Below are 21,245 nucleotides of genomic sequence, written 5' to 3' on the forward strand. Positions count from 1 at the left end.
AAACGTGAATTTTGTTTTAGTCACATCATCAATATTACATAACGAAACCACGTGACCACATAATCTAAAACGTGTTGATGGATAAATATTATGGAGGCGAATTTCGTTTTCCGGATTTTGCCTACTCGATAACCGCACTTGACACTAGAAACAATTAATCAACTGCGATTATGTAATGGCGAAAGTTCTGATTGACTCTGTCATCTCTGACAAGAATTATTGCAAGTAATGATAAGGCTCTATGTATTACTTGCTGAATTTTCATACACTGGAAGCCTATTGTGATGTTTTACATTGATATTCTGAAATTTCGATGTTGACGATTCTTAGGTGGGCCGTCCACTGGAACCGATTTCGTCCGAACTAGCATCGGCCGAAAACTACCGAACTCGTCCGAACGATCCCCCAACAAAGAAAGGAATAGATGCTCGTCCATTGCAACAGGTTCATACGTCCGTACAACGCCGATCAAGTTTTCGGTCCGAATTGAATGGGATTTTCCAGCTCTATCCGGCCGAAGTCGAGCTGAGACAATGAACATGGACCTCAAAATTGTTTCACAGTCTTGACTGTTTTTGATTTTTGAACTTGTTCTGTTTTATAAAGTTTTAACCATGGACATTGAAAAGTTGATAAGTTTGGTTCAAGAGCATGTTCCATTGTGGGATAAAGATATCATCGTCGTGATGTTCAAATTAATGAATCTGTAGACAAAGATTACTGAACAAATAGGATCTAAAGGTAAGATTATTGCAATGAATAACTAATTTAGTGGATATTTGTTTATTCAATTTTCAAAAATATAATCATTGTTTATAAAAATTTTGGTAGCTATGATGGTAGTTAATTCGATATCTAGTGAATATCTAATAGTTCAGCCAACTACTGTACTAGACTGACCAAAACGGTTCCAATGGACGATCATATTCGGCCGAATTAACGGCCGGCAGATTCGTCCGATCCAACGGCCGAACGGATCGGTTGAATACGGTTCCAGTGGTGGGATACCTTAAGGTTTCTCATGTTGTGTGGTGTTGAGTTGGCGATGAGCGGATTGTGAGAAGGTAAAATATTTCTTTTTTTCGAATAAATCGTTTGGGAGAACGAAATATTAATTAATTATTATTAATTAAAATTTTTGGGTCACTAATATGTTATAAGACCTGCTGCTTCATTTGCCTGCGTGCCCACATAAATGTCATTCTTCCCGATCTATCCTTTCTCAGCTGTTCAAATTTGTGGGGTTCACGTCTCCTTTTTTGTTCCTCCTCCTAGAAGATCACACTCTGCGCTCTTTGTCTGTACTTCTTTTTACTGTATATTATTAAGCACATTTCACAAGAGGAAAATTAGGAGAAAAAGGAGCAGGAGCAGAGATATGAGAAGAAAGAGAAGAAGAGAGTGGTAGAGAGAAAAAGAGAGAAGAAGAAAGGAGAAGGAGAAGAAGAAGAAGACAGAAGGAGAAGAAGACAGGAGAAGGAGAGAAGATGATGATGATGGACAAGAGGAAGAAGAAGAAGAAGAAGAAGAAGACGGAAGAAGAGAAGGAGCATTTCTATGTCATTCTGGGTATTGCAATGAATGGCCAATCTCAAGCTAGTTCCATATTTTGACACCTACAAAGACACGCCTCCAAACTCCCCCTACTCTCTCCTGATTGGTTGTCGTTCCCAAGTGACTGTTCTCGTATTCGACCATCAGATTGCAGCAGCTGCTGGGTGAATTAAAAATTCTCTCACTTCTTCGTTTATTGTCAAATACTCCAAGCTTGATATGCGAGTGACTGAATGCTTCAATATTTTATGAATATTAATATTAATGAATATTTAATATTTGACTGAATATTTTATGTAGCCTACAGTGTGCGAATGCATTACTTTTATTGATACATTGTGTTTTGTACTCTCATTTGTTATTATGTGACTTTTTCAATGCTCTTGAGCGGGAACGACAATAAATGATTCTGATTCGTGTAAGAAACTTGTAATGTGAACGATTTTTCCAAAAGTGAAATAGAAGAAGAAAAAGGACAGGATAAGAAGGAGTAGACAGGAGAAGAAATAAGAGGGAAAAGAAGAAGAAAGAAGAGGAAGGAGACGTGATGAAGAAGAAGAAGAAGAGAGAAGAAGAAGAAGAAGAAGAAGTAGAAGAAGGAGAAGAGGAAATAGGAGAATAATAAGAAGAAGACGGCGTGTGGTAGGAAGGAGACATGATGAAGAAGAAGGAGAAGAAGAAGAAGAAGAAGAGAAGAAGAAGGAGAAGAAGAAGAACTATAAGAAGACGATGATGATGATGGAGAAGAAATAGATGAAAGAAGATGAGAAAGAAGAAGAGAAGAAGAAAGAAGATAAAGGAGACGTGATAAAAAAACGAAGAGAAAGGATGGCGAAGAAGAAGAGAAGAGAGAGAAGAGGGAAAAGAAGAAGATAGAAGAGGAAGGAGACATGTTGAAGAGGAAGAAGAGAGAGAAAGAAGTAGAAGAAGGAGAAGCGAATAGGAGAATAATAATAAGAAGACGGCGTGTGGTAGGAAGGAGAATGATGAAGACGAAGGAGAAGACGAAGAAGAGAAGAATAAGAAGAAGAGCAAGAAGAAGAAGAAGAAGAAGAAGAAAAGAAGAAGAAGAGAAGACGAAGAAGAGAAGAAAGAAGAAGAGAGAGAAGAAGAAGAGAGAGAAGAAGAAGAAGAAGAAGACGAAGAAGAAGAGAAGAAGAAGAAGGAGGAGAAGAAGAAGAAGAAGAGAAGAAGAGAAGAAGACGAAGAAGAAGAAGAAGACGAAGGAGAAGAAGAAGAAGAAGAGAAGAGAAGCAGATGAAGAAGAGAAGAAAAGAAAAAGAAAAAGAGGAAAGGCGACGTGATAAAAAAGACGAATACAGGAATGAAGAAGAGGAATAAGATGAAGGTGAAGAATGAAACGAAGAGTAGTAGAAGAAGGATACTAAGAAGAGAGAAGAAGAGATCACGCACTACTTAATCTAGGAATTAAGAGCAGTTAGTGGAGCGGCTATAGGGTATTGTGTGACATTTGCCCTTCACGAGCCATTGCAGTTCCTTAGACAAGTGTCTGGTAAACGAGTCAATAGACAAAGGTTAACTGGCAACTGTTGGAGTCCAGTGACAATAATAACTCCGCAGCAGGTGTTTTGCAACATATATGACCGATAATTGCTGTATAACATGTGCCTTGTGATTGAAAATGTTAACTGGATGATAAATGAAACCAATGTGGGGCAATTTATGGAGAAAAGTCTGAGAGATGTACGTGATTTATTGATGAATTCATTGACAACTTTTCTATAATATAGACTACTTTGACGAGTCAGTTGCAATATTACTATGAATGATGTTAATAGTAAATCATTCATAATATAATTTGTTACTAGAGATGTAATTAATATAAAGAAAGTGTACCTATCATATATAAGATTCGTTACAAAAGCGATTTGAAAAAATTCTACTCTCAATAGATTGAAACAGATCAATGATTGAGACAAAAGTGGAATCAAAAACGCTTCATGTGGCTTGGTCCTCGAAATCACAGTTGAATAATTGGTTTTATTGCGAATAGTTGAAACTTCAAGAGCTTTCAAGTAAATTAAATGGAATTAAATTTTCTGGTATCACAATTCAGGAAAGTACCTATGGGAGCAAGGAAGATGCAGAGCATGTGCATATTTAGAGTTCAGTACAAACTAAGCTATAGTTATTTGTATATCTAGAGTGAAAAGTACGACTTTTTCTCCCTGTGGGAAAAAGTTTGAAGCCCGAGGCAAAGCCGAGGGCAACAATTTTCCTGAGGGAGAAAAAGTATTTTTCGCTCGTTATGTACACAACATTTTTCCTCCATCTACATTTTTTCATAGAAACTGCAAATAAAATCATTTTAATAACTTACATATTGGTGACAATGTTTCCTAACAATATAACCTAAAATCTAAAACCTAAAAACCGGTCAGCTGATTGGCACTGCCCATTGCGCTATCTATCGTCTAAATAAGTTGTAACAAGTATATCAGCTAAGCGGCTACCAAAAATGGCTGACTCCAGATAACGCGTTTCAGATTTGAATTGCAGATCAAAAATATTTGTTGGCTGGTATTTTGAATAGAATAAATATTTTAAAAATGTATTAATTTTTATCGTCTACTAATATTGAGAATATAATATCATACAAACATATATTTCATGAGTTGATAAAATTTCTTATTGTGGTATTGATTTAGTTGACTTAATGACATACACCTCTATTACGCTTTCTCATCTGAGCTTAGACCTTCTAACCTATTACAATGTGAGTTTTTGAAATAGAGATGCTTCCCATGTTATTTAAATGGAGAACTTTTCCTCCCAGGGAGTTTTTCTGTTTTTTACTACCGAGAGCGAAAAAGTGACACTCTAGTATTATGTTTCAGGGAGTAAAGTAAGTACTTTAGACAGTAGGTGGAAGAAAAAGTTATCTTTATATCAACGGAGAAGAAACAGTTTTGTGCTGTGCCTGTTGATCCTTCCCCAACCCATTGAAAGAATTATGTCCTGTGTATCGATAAATATATAAGAAACATCACTTTATATTAAGGGAGATCATACCTGCATGGGTGTAAAACCTGTGCCCGTTATATTTAGGTGAGTCATGGAAAATATTTTATGAAGAGATAGTGTGATAGCATTACTTGAAAGAGGATAACGCTATAGATGAACTAGCAAGTTATGGCAGTCAGACAAACTTATGTTCTCCTGATCAAAAACTACACAACATTTCAAAGAAATAAAAATATACAGTGTATATGTAGGCATTTGAAACTCATGAATTTTGAGGTGCATACAGATATATGCGCCGCGAACATGAGCAGTTCACTTTTAATCAGCTGACTATATCTGTATTTTTACAGAAACGGTAAGATATCGATATAAAAAGCTTGGCATCAGCTGATTAAAAGTGAATTGCTCATGTTCGCGGCGTGTATATCTGTACGCATCTTAAAATTCATGAGTTTCAAATGCCTACAAATACACTGTATATTTTCATTTCTTTGAGATGTTGTGTATGCCAAGCTGATGCCAAGCTTTTTATATCTATATCTTACCGTTTCTGTAGAAATACAGATATAGTCAGCTGATTGAAAGTGAATTGCTCATGTTCGCGGCGCATGTATCTGTACGCACCTTTATTATGTGTGTGTATCTGTCATACGGTAAATAATAATAAATCAGAAGAATTGTCCCAAATATGTGGATGGTAGTAAATGGGAAGTGTGGCCTATCACAAAAAATGGAATAGCATTTTCATTGATGATTGTTGCAAGGCTACTAAAGCGTAGCTGGTTACAAAACAAAGAGAATAAAAACAACTTTATGGTTGTTCAAATACGATATAAGAAAATAGAGTGAAAATGTACTCACATAGCCAGGAAAGCACCCATCTTCTTCTCCATGAGGAACACATCATCACCAGGCTGTGACAGCATGACCTGACAGAATGTGCGCTTGGCACATGGTGTGTCAGACCACAGACTAGCGTCTCCCAGACCCGCCCTCAGCAGGTTGCTTTCTGTGTCATCCACATGTTGGTCAACATGTTGCAGGACATCTCTCCTTCGTCTGCGCTGCAACGTTTTTGCTGCGTCACTTGTTGCAGGTGACGCGGAGGAATACGGCTGAGTTGCAGGTGATGCGGAGGGATACAGCATAGTGGGTTTCTGCGCATGAGTCAGCTGTCCAAGGTCACCGTGACCTCGGCCGCTGACATCTGTGTGACCTCTGTCGAGCGCCTCCAGCGCCCTCTTGTGTTCCAGCTGGAGTCGTTCGATCTCCGCGTCCCCGGCTCCGCTCCTTTTCAACATGTCCACATCTAAATACCTGTACCGAACACAACGCCATAGCAAAGCTGTCAAATGAGAAGGCCAACTCACTACAAGTGCGTGCGTGCGCACTCTACAGGCAAATGTGCAAACTAGAGAAGCGGATGCAAGGTTGGGGGGTGACAGAAGTGCTGAGGTGGCAAACTTTTTCTATTATGTTAAGGTTTGCTGAAACGCTCAGGTTCTCTGTACAGCTTACATAAGCCTTCAGTGAGGTCTATGTTAAAATTCCAGGGGAGAGAGATGTTATGTTATGTTTGAAGGGACGGATTCAAGGAACCAAAGGTTCGAAGAACCTCACATGTTAACCTAAACTTATTGTGAGTCCCAAATACGTTAGTTGAGAAACTGTGTCTTATACTAGATCCAGGAGTTTTTTCCCTACACTAACATCCCATTCATTACCTGGTTGCTTGTCACACCTGTGTTCAGTGTGATATACTTGGCAGTTCTTCTTCTTCTAGAGAGAGAGCGAGTGTGAGAGAAAGGATGTATTTAAGTGAGCGAGTGGATGGAGAAGAGAGAGAGAGAAAGTAACTCTTCAGACTGACTAGTCCTTGTGACGACCTACGTGAGTTCCACTCCTGGCCTTTTTTGAAGATCCATCCGCTAAGGGAGGGGTTGCCAAATCGCCTCTAGGGCGCCTGGTCACCCTCGACTCAGCCTATTGACTCAAATTTGTGCCTGGTGTTTAGTCTCTTCACCCGCAAACTGTTCAGTTGCTCTATTGCATCCTAAGGCATTCCTGCGGATTCTTGCTTTTCTGGACTTCTGAGAAGCTCATCCTCCCTCTTCAGTTGGGATGGTGTGATTGAGCTTACGTCTTCCATGTCGTGATCAGAAGAAGCCTTCTCAATGTTGATAGCCTCTACATAAGAGTGCAACGGAACCTCCTGTGCTCCTGAAGCCTAGGAGAAAGATAGGAGAACAGCGTCGCTGATTATGTGCCTTGTCAACGCCTTCTGTAGAGGATAGCTGATACCAGTATATCCGATGTCAAATTAACAATTCATTCATGTTTAAAGCAATCAATTATATTTTATGCATCAAGATATATTTTAATGATTGAATAGAAAAATTTCCTGATTGAGATAAAATATTTTGTTAATTAATTTTTACATTGATAAAACGATCCGGGAGCGTTAGGCTGCACGGAAAGGAGTGCTATCTGCTTTGTCGATTGATAGACAAAGATAGCAACATCAAAGTTGATTGAATACAGCCATTATAACGTGGACCTATCTATTTATGGAACACGATACTATGAAAAGTAGGCAGTCCTAGACAAGTTTTTAAAACAAGTTCTGACTTGGAGTTCTCGAAGTTCTCAAATTTTCACTTGGAAAAAATTTGATAGATACAATAACTGAATGTCTGGAAGAACATTGATATAATCACTGAATGGAAAAATAGTGACAAATTTTCTTGAGAGAATTAGATTCATTGAAATTTTGTGTAAATGACTGTTGGGTTTTCAGGGACTCTCAACAAATCTGTCAGTAAATCACCAACCTTGCATTTATAATTACCACCACCACACCATTACAACACAACAAAGCGCTACTAACAATTATGCTCACTAAATAATTATGTTCACAAAAGCACTAGGTAGCAAAGTTTGTGACAAAGCTGGAAAGTGTGCAATTCCATAACACAATAGTATTTGGCCAATTTTTCTTGATCCCTGGCTTTTGGATACATAGTTTATTCTGTATTTTATTAATATATTCATCTTAAACTGAAAAGATTTTCAACTACTGAAACATATATTCATCTGTTTCTGTCGTTTGAATTTTGGTTGGGATTGTATTCTATGAGTTCATAATTCAATTTGTGAGAATATATATTATCTCTATCGTTTGTTTAGTCAAGTTATACTGGCATCATGACACTCTGTAAACAGTAGTCACTTTTTGAAAACGGTGAGTAAAACCTCTCTGCTAAAAAAAATTATTCATAAATTTTGTATGATAATCTATACAATGGACTTGCTCTCATTCATTTGTTAGACTATCTGCATTGGCGGAATGAATCATTTCAATATGAGCACGGAATACATAACAATATACTGCACTATTTTTTGTGAGAATATATATTATCTCTATCGTTTGTTTAGCCAAGTTATACTGGCATCATGAAACTCTATAAATAGTAGTCACTTATTGAAAACGGCGAGTGAAACCTCTCTGCTAAAAAAATTTATTCATGAATTATGTATAATATTCTATACAATGGACTTGCTCTCATTCATTTGTTAGACTCTCTGCATTGATGGAATGAATCATTTCAATATGAGCATGGAATACATAACAATATACTACACTATTTTGTGAAAGTTTAATGCATGTCGAATAGGTTATGAGAATCATCTCTTGCAGAAATTGAAAAGCGATTTCGTCATAATCCAGTTCATCTCAGAAAATTGATCAAAGAATCAAGAAAAATTGGCCAAACAGTAACGCTCCAACGTAATTATAGTCCGTACAAAATTACTTCTGACTTGGAGGAATATGCAGCGCAGAGAAATGGAGGGAGATCAGCCAATCACAGTGATCAACAGCGTAATAGGTAGAAGCGCAGTTGCCAATTTGTCAGCCGTCTGACTGCTTTCAGACAGGATACTTCGCATGTGTAGCATGAGCACATGAACAGTCACTAGAAGTTGGAGAACGCTGGGCGCTTCAAAACGGCAACATCGCGCCTCTGTATCCCTCCCGCTGTATGCCTTCTCTGCTGCGCATGTCCATCCCAAGTAAGAAGTAATTTTGTACAGAGTATAGTGAACAATAATATAATTACTAACAAACAAAATGAAATAAACATCGAAGAAGAAACTTATAATACTTAGAAACAAACTACTCGTGAATTTATCACTCTCTCATTTCTCAATACAATAATCGTCACAAATAATCCACGTATTAACAAACGTCACCACTTGACTTCGAAATTTATGAATGCAGAGGTGGAATATTCTTGATTTTCAGATCATCATAGTTATAACTCATAAAATCAATCATTAATAATAAGTTATGATCACTGATAACTCAAGGCTCCAAATATGAAAGACAGTTAAACATAATATCGAACGAAGAATAGTAAGTTCCTAAGTTATGAGATGGAAATTCTAGTAGAGAATTTTAGATAAGAGTAGAAAATCCCATGTAGAATCTCCTTTTGGATGATAATCACGAATTATTCAGCAACTCTGCTATTATGATCTAATCGAATTTGAATTATGTAACACATTACTCAACTCGTTTATGATGTGATGTGAATAGATAACTAGTTAATTGAAGCCAGAAATTGAGTTGAGATCAACTAACACGTCGATTTTCTAATTTCTGTATGGGATTCAATGAGAGTGGGCTGAACGTGAGAATTTTTCATATTTCCTTGTCTTTCTTTCAACAACAGTTGACATCTTTAGAAAATGTTGTTAAGTTATATCATAGAGAAACGATAGCATAAGTAGATATCCCATGGTATAGGGCGTTTATGTCGCAACTTTTACTGTTATCTCAAGCTGATAGTCCACGTAGTTCTTTCCTGTGAAGCTTTATGACGCTGGTAGTCTCTCAAATTGTGCCGTTCATACACTGTCACCCCAACAAAACAGTAGAAATTGACAACAATCGACAGTAATCCACTTACGCTAACGTTTCTCTATGGTTATATCATGAACCTGTTTCATTATTAAATGAATCGATTTCTAAAGGAGAAGATAATAGGGGTTCCTCGAAATTGATAGAAGTTTTCATCGTTTAAATTTGAATACAAAGATACAAATGATGATGATACAAATCCCTGAGTATTTTTATTTTTTCAAGTTGGAATTGTGTTGAATCTTGAAATTCTGAAGAGAATATTTCAAAAAATAGAAACATGTAACTACAGTGCAAGGTGCTGCCTATAGAGAAGCTGTTGATATCTTTGTAAAATTAAGTTTTAAACGTTATTTGCTCAATACGTCAGTGGAAGTACGGTTACTCTTCACTTTCTCTGAAGAATTACTAGTACCCTTTGATATTAAATTTGATGACACAAAAATAGAACTAAATCGTCTACTATTGAGAAGATCAAGTCGAGACAATTCTCAAATATACAGCCTAATGCTATTCACTTGATTGATCCTATCGCTTGAAATTTCAGTTTTCAAACGTTATTCGTTCGCTTAAAATTACTATTAAACGTTTTAATAGTACCCATTATTATTTGATGACACAAAAATAGAACTAAATCGTCTACTATTGAGAAGATCAAGTCGAGAAAATTCCCAAATATACTGCCTAATGCAAGCCAATTCACTTGATTGAACCTATCGCTTAAAATTTCAATTTTCAAACGTTGTTTGTTAAATAGTCGGTTGAAGAAGTAGGCTACAGTCGATACATTATACATTTATTCTATAGAATTACTGGTACTCTCCATTTTTTGAAGACACAGTCTCATAATTATAATAGTATTCAAATGGAATAGAAAACAAGTACCCTTGACATTACTACATATCAATAATAATTTTAGTAGCCATATATAGGAAAAGTGAATATTTACAATCAACTCAAGGACAAGAAACAGACTGAAGTCCAAAACTTCTTTTCATCCCAATTTCATAAAATACATTGTCCAAATAAAGGTTATATGCGACATTCCAATTCTTCACTGGGTACTAAAATTTCCACATTTAAACAAAACACAAACACTTGATACAATTAATTATCTATTTAATAATTAATTAATTATTATCTACTAAGGTGAAATAAAATAGACTTTGTCAGTTCTACATCCCTTCAAATCCACCTTAATATGGAGGAATTCTACAAAATCTTTGTTCATAGTGTGAATGTTTACAATAGCTAAACATGTACTGTATTCAAGTAGGCCTATATCGTCATACTTTTTAAATGTATTCAGTTCATGAAATATAATATATTCCTGTAAGATATTGAAGACTATGAAAAAAATAAATAAGATTTCGGTTTGATAAGGTTTGATTGTTAATTTTAGTAGCTTTAATAAACTATATTCCGTTTGATTGTCAATTTTAGAAGCTTTAAAAAACTATATTCCGTTTGATTGTCAATTTTATAAGCTTCAATAGAACTATATCCCGTTTGATTGTTGATTTTAGAAGCTTTTATAGAACTATATTCCGTTTGATTGTCAATTTTATAAGCTTCAATAGAACTATATTCCTTTTGTTTGTTCATTTTAGAAGCTTTTATAGAAGTATATTCCGTTTAATTGTCAATTTTATAAGCTTCAATAGAACTATATTCCTTTTGTTTGTTAATTTTAGAAGCTTTTATAGAAGTATATTCCGTTTGATTGTCAATTTTATAAGCTTCAATAGAACTATATTCCGTTTGATTGTCAATTTTATAAGCTTCAATAGAACTGTATTCCGTTCGTTTGTTAATTTTAGAAGCTTTTATAGAACTATATTCCGTTTGAATGTGAATTTTATAAGCTATAACAGAACGATTATCCTTTTTTTTGTTTGAAGCTCTCTCTTGACAAGTATCATCTAATGACGATTTGAAGAAGACATGTAGCCTACAGCTTCTAGAACGATCTGGAAGAATTTTTATGATAAGTCGCCTCTCCGATAATCATTTATTGAGAAAGTGAGACACGTGCTTTGTATAATGAAGAAAGACGATTTTAAGAAGATAAAGAAAGAAGATACGAGCTGACATTGTTAAAGAAAGAAGATGCTAGCTGACGTTGGTAGAGCAGGAGCAGTTAAGTGTAGAAAACGAAAGGAGTTTCAGCTGGAAACTTTCTAACGGAGGCAGTCCCGTTTTGAGCGGTGAAGCCAACGAAAGTGAACGCGAACTCATAACCTTCTCGGAGGCAAAGGTTAGAGTAACTGGCAACGAAAATTGGATCTCAATGATTTGTGCTTGTGAGAAGATGTTGATGGTTGATTGGAACATGATGTGGAAACGGTGAAGTAGAGATAGATACTGTAGACTGATGGAGATATAGATAATGTAGACTTATCAACTGGTGGAAGTGACATAGATATTGTGGTAGGTACTGTAGACAATTGGTAGCCTAATGAGATAGATAATGCCATTTATATGCGTATGGTGCGAGCAGCAAAATACAAGGATGCACTATCCATACATAATAAATCCAACAAAAATAGAACAGAAAAATAATCGTCATTAGATAATGCCATAGAGAAAATAGTATAAGTCTCTTGCTATCTTTTCTCTAGGATAATGTAGACTGATAATAATGAGATAGATAATGTGGACTGGTAATAATGAGATAGATAATGTGGACTGATAATAATGAGATAGATAATGTGTACTGGTAATAATGAGATAGATAATGAAGACTGATAATAATGGGATAGATGATGTAAACTGATAGTAATGAGGCATATAATGTAAATGATGATATAGTGAGATAGTTCTGTTGATTTAGTGATACAGTGTAATGACAATGATGTGAATAGTTATTGTAAGTGGATATCAACTATGATGACAATCAGTAAAAAAATCTGGTGTGGTACACTCACACAACTTTCCTTGGACATTGAACTGTAAGCCTCATTCTTAAACGAGAATAATTTAGGGGAATAACATAATGACGATTGGTGGCAACATATTTGCAACTACGATCAGACTTCTGTATATGTGTATAAATATAATTGTTTTCAGAGTACTTTTTCCTTTGTGTGAATTGTGAAATTCGATGATTTTTTAAAGTCGTCAGAACAGCTGTTGTACAGATGAAATATCTCGACTATGTGTTATTTTTATAAACTGCTCTACCTACCACCTACCTCATGCACGAGAAGGAGGTTACAAAGTTCATTTCTCAAGAATGGGGTGGACCCCCCATTAGTTTCCCAGGAAAAAGACTCATGTCAGTTGATAGAGCTGATAAATGACTATACAGGTAATGAATTTGAAAAAAATCGGTCGAGTCATTTTTGAGAAAATCGTGAAAAACATGTTTTTTTAGTAATTATCTGCCATTTTTCTCAAGAATTTTACGGAGCTTCTGCAATTTTCCCAGAAATGAGACACATGTCAATAGATAGGGCTTATGAATAGCTATCCATGGTATAAATTTGAAGAAAATTGTTAGAGCCGTTTTCGAGAAAACCGTGAAAAACATGGTTTTTCAGTCATTATCCGCCATTTTTCTGAAGAATATTACGGAGCTCCTGGAATTTTTCCAGAAATGAGACTTATGTCAGTTGATAGAGCTTATAAATAGCTATGCATGGTATAAATTTGAAGAAAATCGTTGGAGCCGTTTTTATGTTCGTTTTTATCATGGTTTTTTAGTAATTATCCGCCATTTTTCCCGCCATCTTAAATTGAATTTTATTGAATTTCTTGTTGTCGGATCCTCGTCTCATAAGGACCTTAAGTTTAAAATTTCAAGTTAATCGGTTAATTAGAAATGGAGTTATCGTGTTCACAGACATACACACATACACACACACACACATACACACACACACACACACACACATACACACACACAGACCAATACCCAAAAATCATGTTTTTGTACTCAGGGGACCTTGAAACGTATAGAAAACTTGAAATTAGGGTACCTTAATTTTTTTCGGAAAGCAATACTTTCCTTACCTATGGTAATAGGGCAAGGAAAGTAAAAATGATGTGGAAAAAGTATGTCGATAATGATGCTAATAAGAATGCCATAGTTTATTGGATATTATGATTCCAAGATCAACAGAAAATTTACTTGCTCTACTTGATCTGTGTTGAAAGTTGAACGAATCACTGAAACCCGATAATTCGAGTGGAGTGATTATTGTATCAGAGGATAATCAAATAAATTCTTCACAATACCTGATTCTGTTCTTGAAACCAGCACAGGGAAAAGTGAAATTATCATTATTCTGTAGCGTATTATGAATAATAATATTATGATTTTTTTGTTTGTGTTCTTCGAAAGAGGTTTCAGTTCCACGGGTTCTCAGTACATAGAATATTTATTCTGATCGACCATTTCTAAAGCTAGATGTCTACAGTGAGGTCCACGTTATAATGGAAGTATTTGATTGACATTGGTGTTGCTATCCTTGTCTAGCATCAAACAAATCAGATAGTGCTATCCTTTTCTAGCTCTGTAACGTTGCCAGATCGTTTTTCAACAATGTAGAAATAAAATTAATTATCAAAATATTCAATCTCAATTATGAAAATGTAAGATTAAATCATTGAAAAATATATTTCCTTGACAAATGAAATATAATTGATCATTTCAAACAAGAATTAACATTTAATATAAGTTAATATAACATTGTAAAATATATTTCCTTGACAAATGAAATATAATTGATCATTTCAAACAAGAATTAACAGTTAATATAAGTTAATTTAAGTTATGGAAGGCAGTGGCGAGATAGAGAATCGGCAACGCTGTTTTTCTAACTTTCTCCACCGCCATTATAACGTGGAACTCACTATATAGCATCGCAGAAGGCCCACAGCCCAAAAATCTACTTATGCACATCAACAAGAAAATCAAGAGCAGAATTGGAACATGCTGATAAAACAATAAGTGCCGGTTGCACAAGAGCCAGTCAAGTTTTGATCGTGATTAATTCCACGAGAACCAATCAGAGAAGCCATCTTATCAAAAAGACCTCTTCTGATTGGTTTTCGTGAAATTTATCACGGTTAAAATAATTTTGAGCAACCAGGCCTGAGAGTTCTGGAAGAGCCAGGAACAAAAGTTTTGGGAACGCACCAAAATTGAAATTATTGATGTAAAATTGAAAAGAATAATTTAAACATGCTGTGATAAAACAATACACGAGTTCTGGGAACGCTAATGAGAAAGGTTTTGGGAACGAACCAGAATTAAAACTATTCATGTAAAACTAAACAGAATCTAAACATGCTGACAAATCAATATAAGAGTTTTGGGAACGCACCAAAATTGAAACTATTGATGTAAAATTGAACAGAATAATTTGAACATGCTGTGATAAAACAATACACGAGTTCTGGGAACGCTAATGAGAAAGGTTTTGGGAACGAACCAGAATTAAAACTATTCATGTAAAACTAAACAGAATCTAAACATGCTGATAAAACAATATAAGAGTTTTAGGAACACCAATAAAGAAAGTTTTGGGAACGCACCTTCCAACCGCAACAGCGCCAAGTCCTAGAGCAGCTCCCCCGGCCACCAATCCAAGAGCAGGCAGGAAGACAGATGGTGTTCCCACAACCCCCAATTTATCCTTGAATGAGTGCATTTCGCGATCTGTACCTGGAATTTGGTAGAAACAAAGAACAAAATTAGTTCCAGCATTTAATATAGCACTGGGGTTTTATAGCCCCCCAAAAATCGATATTTATTTATTTATTTATTAAATAATTAATAATTACAGAACATAGACCAAATAGCCCGGTCTCACAAGTTGCCAAACTATCATCATCATGCGATAACTGAAAACAATTCACAGATGTTACTACTGGTTTTATTATGATTAAGAGGCCCGGGTTCAAATCCCGGCCCGAGCAAGATATTAATCTCGGGCCACTCCCATGTTTTGGATGTACACGTTAAGCCGTCGGTCCCGGATGCCTAAAAATCAGTCGTTGAGTCATGTTAGAGGTCCTGAAATTGATCAGTTGCGACCTAAAAACTCTGACACTAGTCCTGAGCCAGCCAGGTCACTCGATATTATTATTATAGTTAGAGATGTAACTGCTTATATACGTGATATCACAATGAGTATTTCCTGTAATAATGAATAGTAGCAATAGCTTGTGATATAATATTCCGCTGTACTATGAAAACTTCTTGTCATCCTCTAACCTCATACACATAGGCTCAAATCATACTTAAGGGACTCAGGTCGAGAAGAGACTCGACTCCAGTCGAGAGAATGTGTTTTCAAATGGTGACTGTCGCGGAGACTAGAGTCGACTGGTCTGAGTGTCACCATTTGGAAACACAAGTCATGATCTCGACTAGAGTCGAGTCTCGTGTCTGGTGACACTCAGACCAGACAACTCTAGTCTCCGCGACTGTCACCATTTGATTACACATGCTCTCGACTAGAGTCCAGTCTCTTCTCGACCTGAGTCGCGTAAGTGTGAGTTGAGCCTATGTTTGAGATGTGAGGTTTCAAGATATACGAGGGAAGATACTGAATGTTTGAGATATGTACCATATTGACTAGAGTCATAAAATCAAAAACTATACATTGAGATCTAGAAAGTCAGAATCTAATTAACATAAGTTCGCTATCCTTGTCTGTATTTGGACAGAGCAGATAGCTCTGTCCTTGAGAATCCACACCGATGTTTGATGACTATGAAGGAATAATATGATGAACTCACAAGATATTGCAATTCAATTATGAAAATAAATGATTAAATCATGAGAAGATATGTTTCCTTGACAAAAATAGAATATAAAATGTGATATGATATATAGATCATTGACCGAGCGAAGTGAGGACTAAGATTCAAGTCGACAGTTTCGCATTTCTCTTTATGTTTATATTTTTGTTCATGTTCATATGTTCCGCATTTACGGCAAAACATACCAATAGATTTTCATGAAATTTGACAGGTGAGTTCCTGTTTTAATTCCGCGTCGACGTATATACAAGGTTTTTGGAAATTTTGCATTTCAAGGATAATATAAAAGGAAAAGGAGCCGCCAATATTAGATTAAAAATCAGACTAGAATTATTCATCATAAATCAGCTGTCGAGTGGATTATAAATTGCATGCAATGACGCATGCGATTCAATATCTAAATGTAACTTAGTGAAAAAACAGCTGTTGTGCAGACTATTCATTGCATGCAGTGAGGCATGCAATTGATAACTTGTAGTAGCATGATATCTCCCGACTTTTCTCTGCTTTCAACTCGGTAACAACAGCATAGCTGTTATACACAGATATCTCGCCGACACGACAGGACAGGACAGAATTTACTCTGATGGACAGTATTAGAGGAGACTGTGGTTTATAACTACGCGTGGTCTACTGTTGACAGAACTACTAGTTAAATCACGAGAAGATAAGTTTCCTTGACAAAAAAAGTGAGATGATGATGATAAATCGATCGTTATTCTATCAGCAATTTATATATTATTTTCTATTCTATATTCTTAATTGAAATATGATTTGGTAATTGAAAATTTTGTTACAGCTTACCTAATCCAAGATTGTGAGAGACCTTCTGTGTATGAGATGATGATAATATATCGATCATCATCCAATCAGCAATTCATATAATTATTCTCAATTCTATATTCTTTATCATAATTTGGATTTAGGAATTGGAAACGTGTTTTCCAGCTCACCTAATCCAAGATTGTGCGAGATCTTCTGTGTAGCCTCAACTAGGGGCTCCATGACAGGCCGGGTCATCTCGGTCATCTTGTCAACTCCAGTCTGCACATGCTCTCTGATGGTGTCGCCAATCCTCTCCCAGAAGGGACGGTCTCGGTTGTCAACGACGCTGCCGCTGTACACTAGTGCCTCGGGGTATTTGCTGTAGTACTTGAGGTTGCCGCTGGGGCGCTCTGTGATGTAGAACTGGTGACTGTTGATGAGGGCGTGAGGGGGGTCGATCTTCTTCGGCCGGGGGGCTGGAGGGCTGTGAGACCTGGTGACAGAATTCAGTGAATATTCAGAAATTGTGACAATTGTTCAATCATATTTGGAGATTCTCAGATATTGTGACAGTTGTTCAACCATAGTTATATAACACCATAAGAAAAGGGTTTGAATTTCTGTGTATTTTAAGAGAATTTGTTATATTTTCCTCCGCTAAAGATGATTTATTCATTTATTGAAACATCACAATGTATAAGCATACTGGAAAACCTCAAAAATTGCACCCTGATCAAACAATTACAGAAGATTAAAAATAAGAATTTACAAAACACACGATGCACACATGAGGTCTAGGCTTGTGCATGGGTAATGAGACGGATGGTAATGATTGTGGTATCCATTCAATCATAATTTATTACAGCATAAAAAATAAGAATTCAGAATTGATCGAATTAATATATTTTCGAGAATACTCGTACCCGTATTGTGATATTCATTCATTTATTTATTTATCGTACAAAATACTACAATCATGATATAAATATTATGACATTGGAGGGAAAAATAGGCTAAGCCTGTACTATTTCTCTCCAAAAATTTTGATAAGAAGTTAATGTTGTCCAAAGTTTGAGGTTATGGTAGAAATTGCAGAAATTCTATTTGCAAAGGAAATTGCAGAAAGTCGCTCCGTAATGATATTATTTGTTTTAATCATAAATTATATCCATATTGAGGAAGTAGAAATATAACCTTATTTTTTCGACCTATATTCATGAAAACTTTGCAAAAGGACAGTTTTTGGTTATGCCTATCGATCACTCCTTAATCATCTACAATATTATTAATTTATAATCAGATGAATAAATGAACGATGACAAATTGTTCAACCAATTCAGTTGAATGTTTAATCACAATAGCGTTTTAAGAAATCCTCTAAATAATGCTTACAGAATTCGATTGAATTTCGGATTGAGGGTGATTATTCCAAAAAATGTTCATTCCAGATAACTGAATAATTGATAAGTTATTATCAATAATAATGTATACATGATCATGTGAAATTGATAATACCTAATTGTCTTTTCAGACAGTTAACACGAATCTCATCATTTATTTACTAATATTGGGTTACTTATGAGTACCAAATAATTAGCGTATTACAATATGCTTATGAAATACATGAAAATGGTTTTTTACTTAATGTAGTCTTCCTGATGGAACAAACTCTTCCTGACTGGGACTAACTGTTTATAAAGATGGATTCGAAACGTTTTGTCATCAGCCAATGAGAACGTGCTGTAGTGCTATAGGTCTGGATTGCACTGGAAGCTCCAAAGTGTACTCGCTTGTGATTGGTCATCAAAGCTGTATGACGTAGTAAACTTCGCAGTTGCCATTGAAAGCATCATTCACCAATAGAATTGCAGGAGTTCCATTTGCAAAGGGAATTGCAGAAAATCGCTCCGTAAACTGTTTACTTGCTTATCTATAGTTATTTTTCTACATAATACTTTGGTATGATTTGAAAACAGTGATAAGTGAGTGGTCATCAGTGATGATAAATGATTACTGAGTATTACTAATTATAAATACAGTAAAAGTGACAAGACACATCGTTTATCCAGTCAATACACAAGTTAATTTAGAGTGAGTAAATAATCAATCGAAAGACACATCAATTTAGTCATCAATTACAGTTGAAGTTCCACGACAATGAATTTTCTAAGTTGGAGATAATATTGATAAATTAAGGTAAATGGTAAGTGTGAAGATGATAATGACCTTTGCGAGTGTTGGCGTTCAACGAGGGGGGTGGGAGCTACAGGGGGGACCCTAGCCTCGTCCTCCAGACCGGGTTCGAAGGCAAAGGGCGATCGGTCAGCGTGGATGTCGTGGGAAAAGTAAGCCAACGCCTGGTCTCTGCCTCCTGCTGGGTGGTCGTCGAATTGCTCGTCAACTGCCACTCGCACCCTGTCGAAGTAGCCGAGAAATGAATTCTCATTCATTGAGTTATAAATATTGGTAACATAAATATACAAGTGATAATTTCCCTGTCGAACACAGATGTGGGTCTGCACATTAATAATCATCCATTAAATGGTCCATTAAATAATCATCCATTGAATCCATCAATTGAAAGGCCTAAATTAAACCTGATCCACATTCAAATGTAACACAGGTAAATTTATAATTATCAATTTTTTACATAGAGTTTATTTCTTGTGTAGAGCGTGAAGGTCCTACTATTCTAAAGTCTTTAAATTATTTTCATTTTAAGTGAAGTGCACTCCAATAGGGCTTATGCCTAGGTTTGCCCGTATTCATTTCGCTTTATGTTATTGTCCTCTAAAGCAAAACATATAATTTTCATTAGTATTTTTTTCTCTGAATTTTTTGCTGGTACAATGTTTTGTAATAATATTGAGCGGAATAAATTATTTTTTGATTTGAATTGAATTGAAATGAAGTAGAATGAGAAAAAATAATATAAATCTATTCACAGAAGCCTGTTCAATATCAATCGTACTCAAATGACACAGGAAATATCTGGGCTATTAATAGAGATTAATTTTTCTTCAATTAGTAATACAGTTTATCATTTTTCTATCAGTTTACCCGTATTGAATCCACCCACATTGCGATAAATAAAATAAATCTGTGGATGAATGAATTGTTTTGACTCCTACTACGACACGCCTCCAAACTCCCACTTCTGTCTTCTGATTGGTTGACGCTTCCAAGTGACTGTTTCCGAATTCGGCTACTAGATAGCACCATGTGCTGGGTTAATTCATAGGTACATTCTCATAGTTCACTGATTTTTGAAATTGAATTCCTTAGATTAGATTAACGGAATCATAAGTGAAAATGTCAAGTCCATCCTCATGTGATGAATAGATAAATCAGTAGATAAATGAAACAATTGTTTTATCAATTGAAAAATGAATATAAAGAATAATGTTTCGATTATTTATTCAGTTTTTTTAAATAAAAAATTTTTTAAATAAATTAAGAAATTATTATTTTATAAGTATATTTGTGGAGTTCTGTTTACCTTGACTCAGCCTCAGGAACAGCAGGCTGAACCCCCAACTCCGGATGAGCATACTGCAACACAGGCGTCCTTACACCTTCCTCAACTGACGTCACACGCGTCGCTCCATCCGGACCAATCACAGACGAGGAGGCCGGAGAGTACATGATGGAAGTGGGGTACACACTGGCTCCAGGCACTTGCAACATCCTTGCCTCCATGGGCAGTGCCTCACTTGACGCATGCAGCATTCGTGCCTCCATCGGTAGTGCCTCAGCATTGCGAGCTTCCATTGGTAGAGCGTCGCTTGGTGACGCATGCAGCATCCTTGCCTCAAGTGGTAAGGCATCGCTTGACGCATGCAGCATGCGTGCCTCGCCTTCTACAGGTGGCACGATGACGTCACTGGTTGAAAAATGTGTTACGTCACTGTGAGTCAGTCCTCTCGAGTCCCTGAAGGGAGCCAGGACTGGCACTCTTTTCACCTGTTGAAACAAAAAGATCGAAAAATGTTGAAGACTTTCTTGTCTTTGACCTTGAGCTTCTTCTGTATTCATGACTTGTTCATGAACTTGAACATATTAATATTAGGCTACTGTAGTTAACCGAACTGTTATAACCGAAATCATTACCGGTATCTTATTTTTGAAATAAGCTGAGAATATTGAATCCTGTTGAATTGATTTGAGAAATTATAGAAATCTGTCGTTTCTATAACTGGAAACATCGTTTCTTATTTCTAGAACAAAATGAGAATCAGAAATTCAG

General features: G+C 35.9%; 1 protein-coding gene across 2 annotated transcripts in view; it reads right to left on the reverse strand.

Moving 5' to 3' along the window:
* Window positions 1-21,245, reverse strand: part of LOC111047755 — a 100,313-nt gene that overhangs the window by 10,831 nt on the left and 68,237 nt on the right. The window contains exons 5-9 of one of the 2 annotated variants that reach the window (XM_039438362.1): window positions 20,499-20,962; window positions 19,226-19,414; window positions 17,188-17,492; window positions 15,002-15,131; window positions 5,401-5,829 (exon numbers count right to left, since the gene is read on the reverse strand). In XM_039438362.1, coding sequence (XP_039294296.1) covers window positions 5,401-5,829; window positions 15,002-15,131; window positions 17,188-17,492; window positions 19,226-19,414; window positions 20,499-20,962 — 1,517 coding nt within the window. Of the gene's footprint in view, window positions 1-5,400; window positions 5,857-15,001; window positions 15,132-17,187; window positions 17,493-19,225; window positions 19,415-20,498; window positions 20,963-21,245 lie in introns of both variants that reach the window. The other variant, XM_039438361.1, reaches the window with a different exon arrangement.

This window comes from Nilaparvata lugens, chromosome 11 (genome assembly GCF_014356525.2).
Source record: "Nilaparvata lugens isolate BPH chromosome 11, ASM1435652v1, whole genome shotgun sequence".
NCBI lineage: Eukaryota > Metazoa > Arthropoda > Insecta > Hemiptera > Delphacidae > Nilaparvata > Nilaparvata lugens.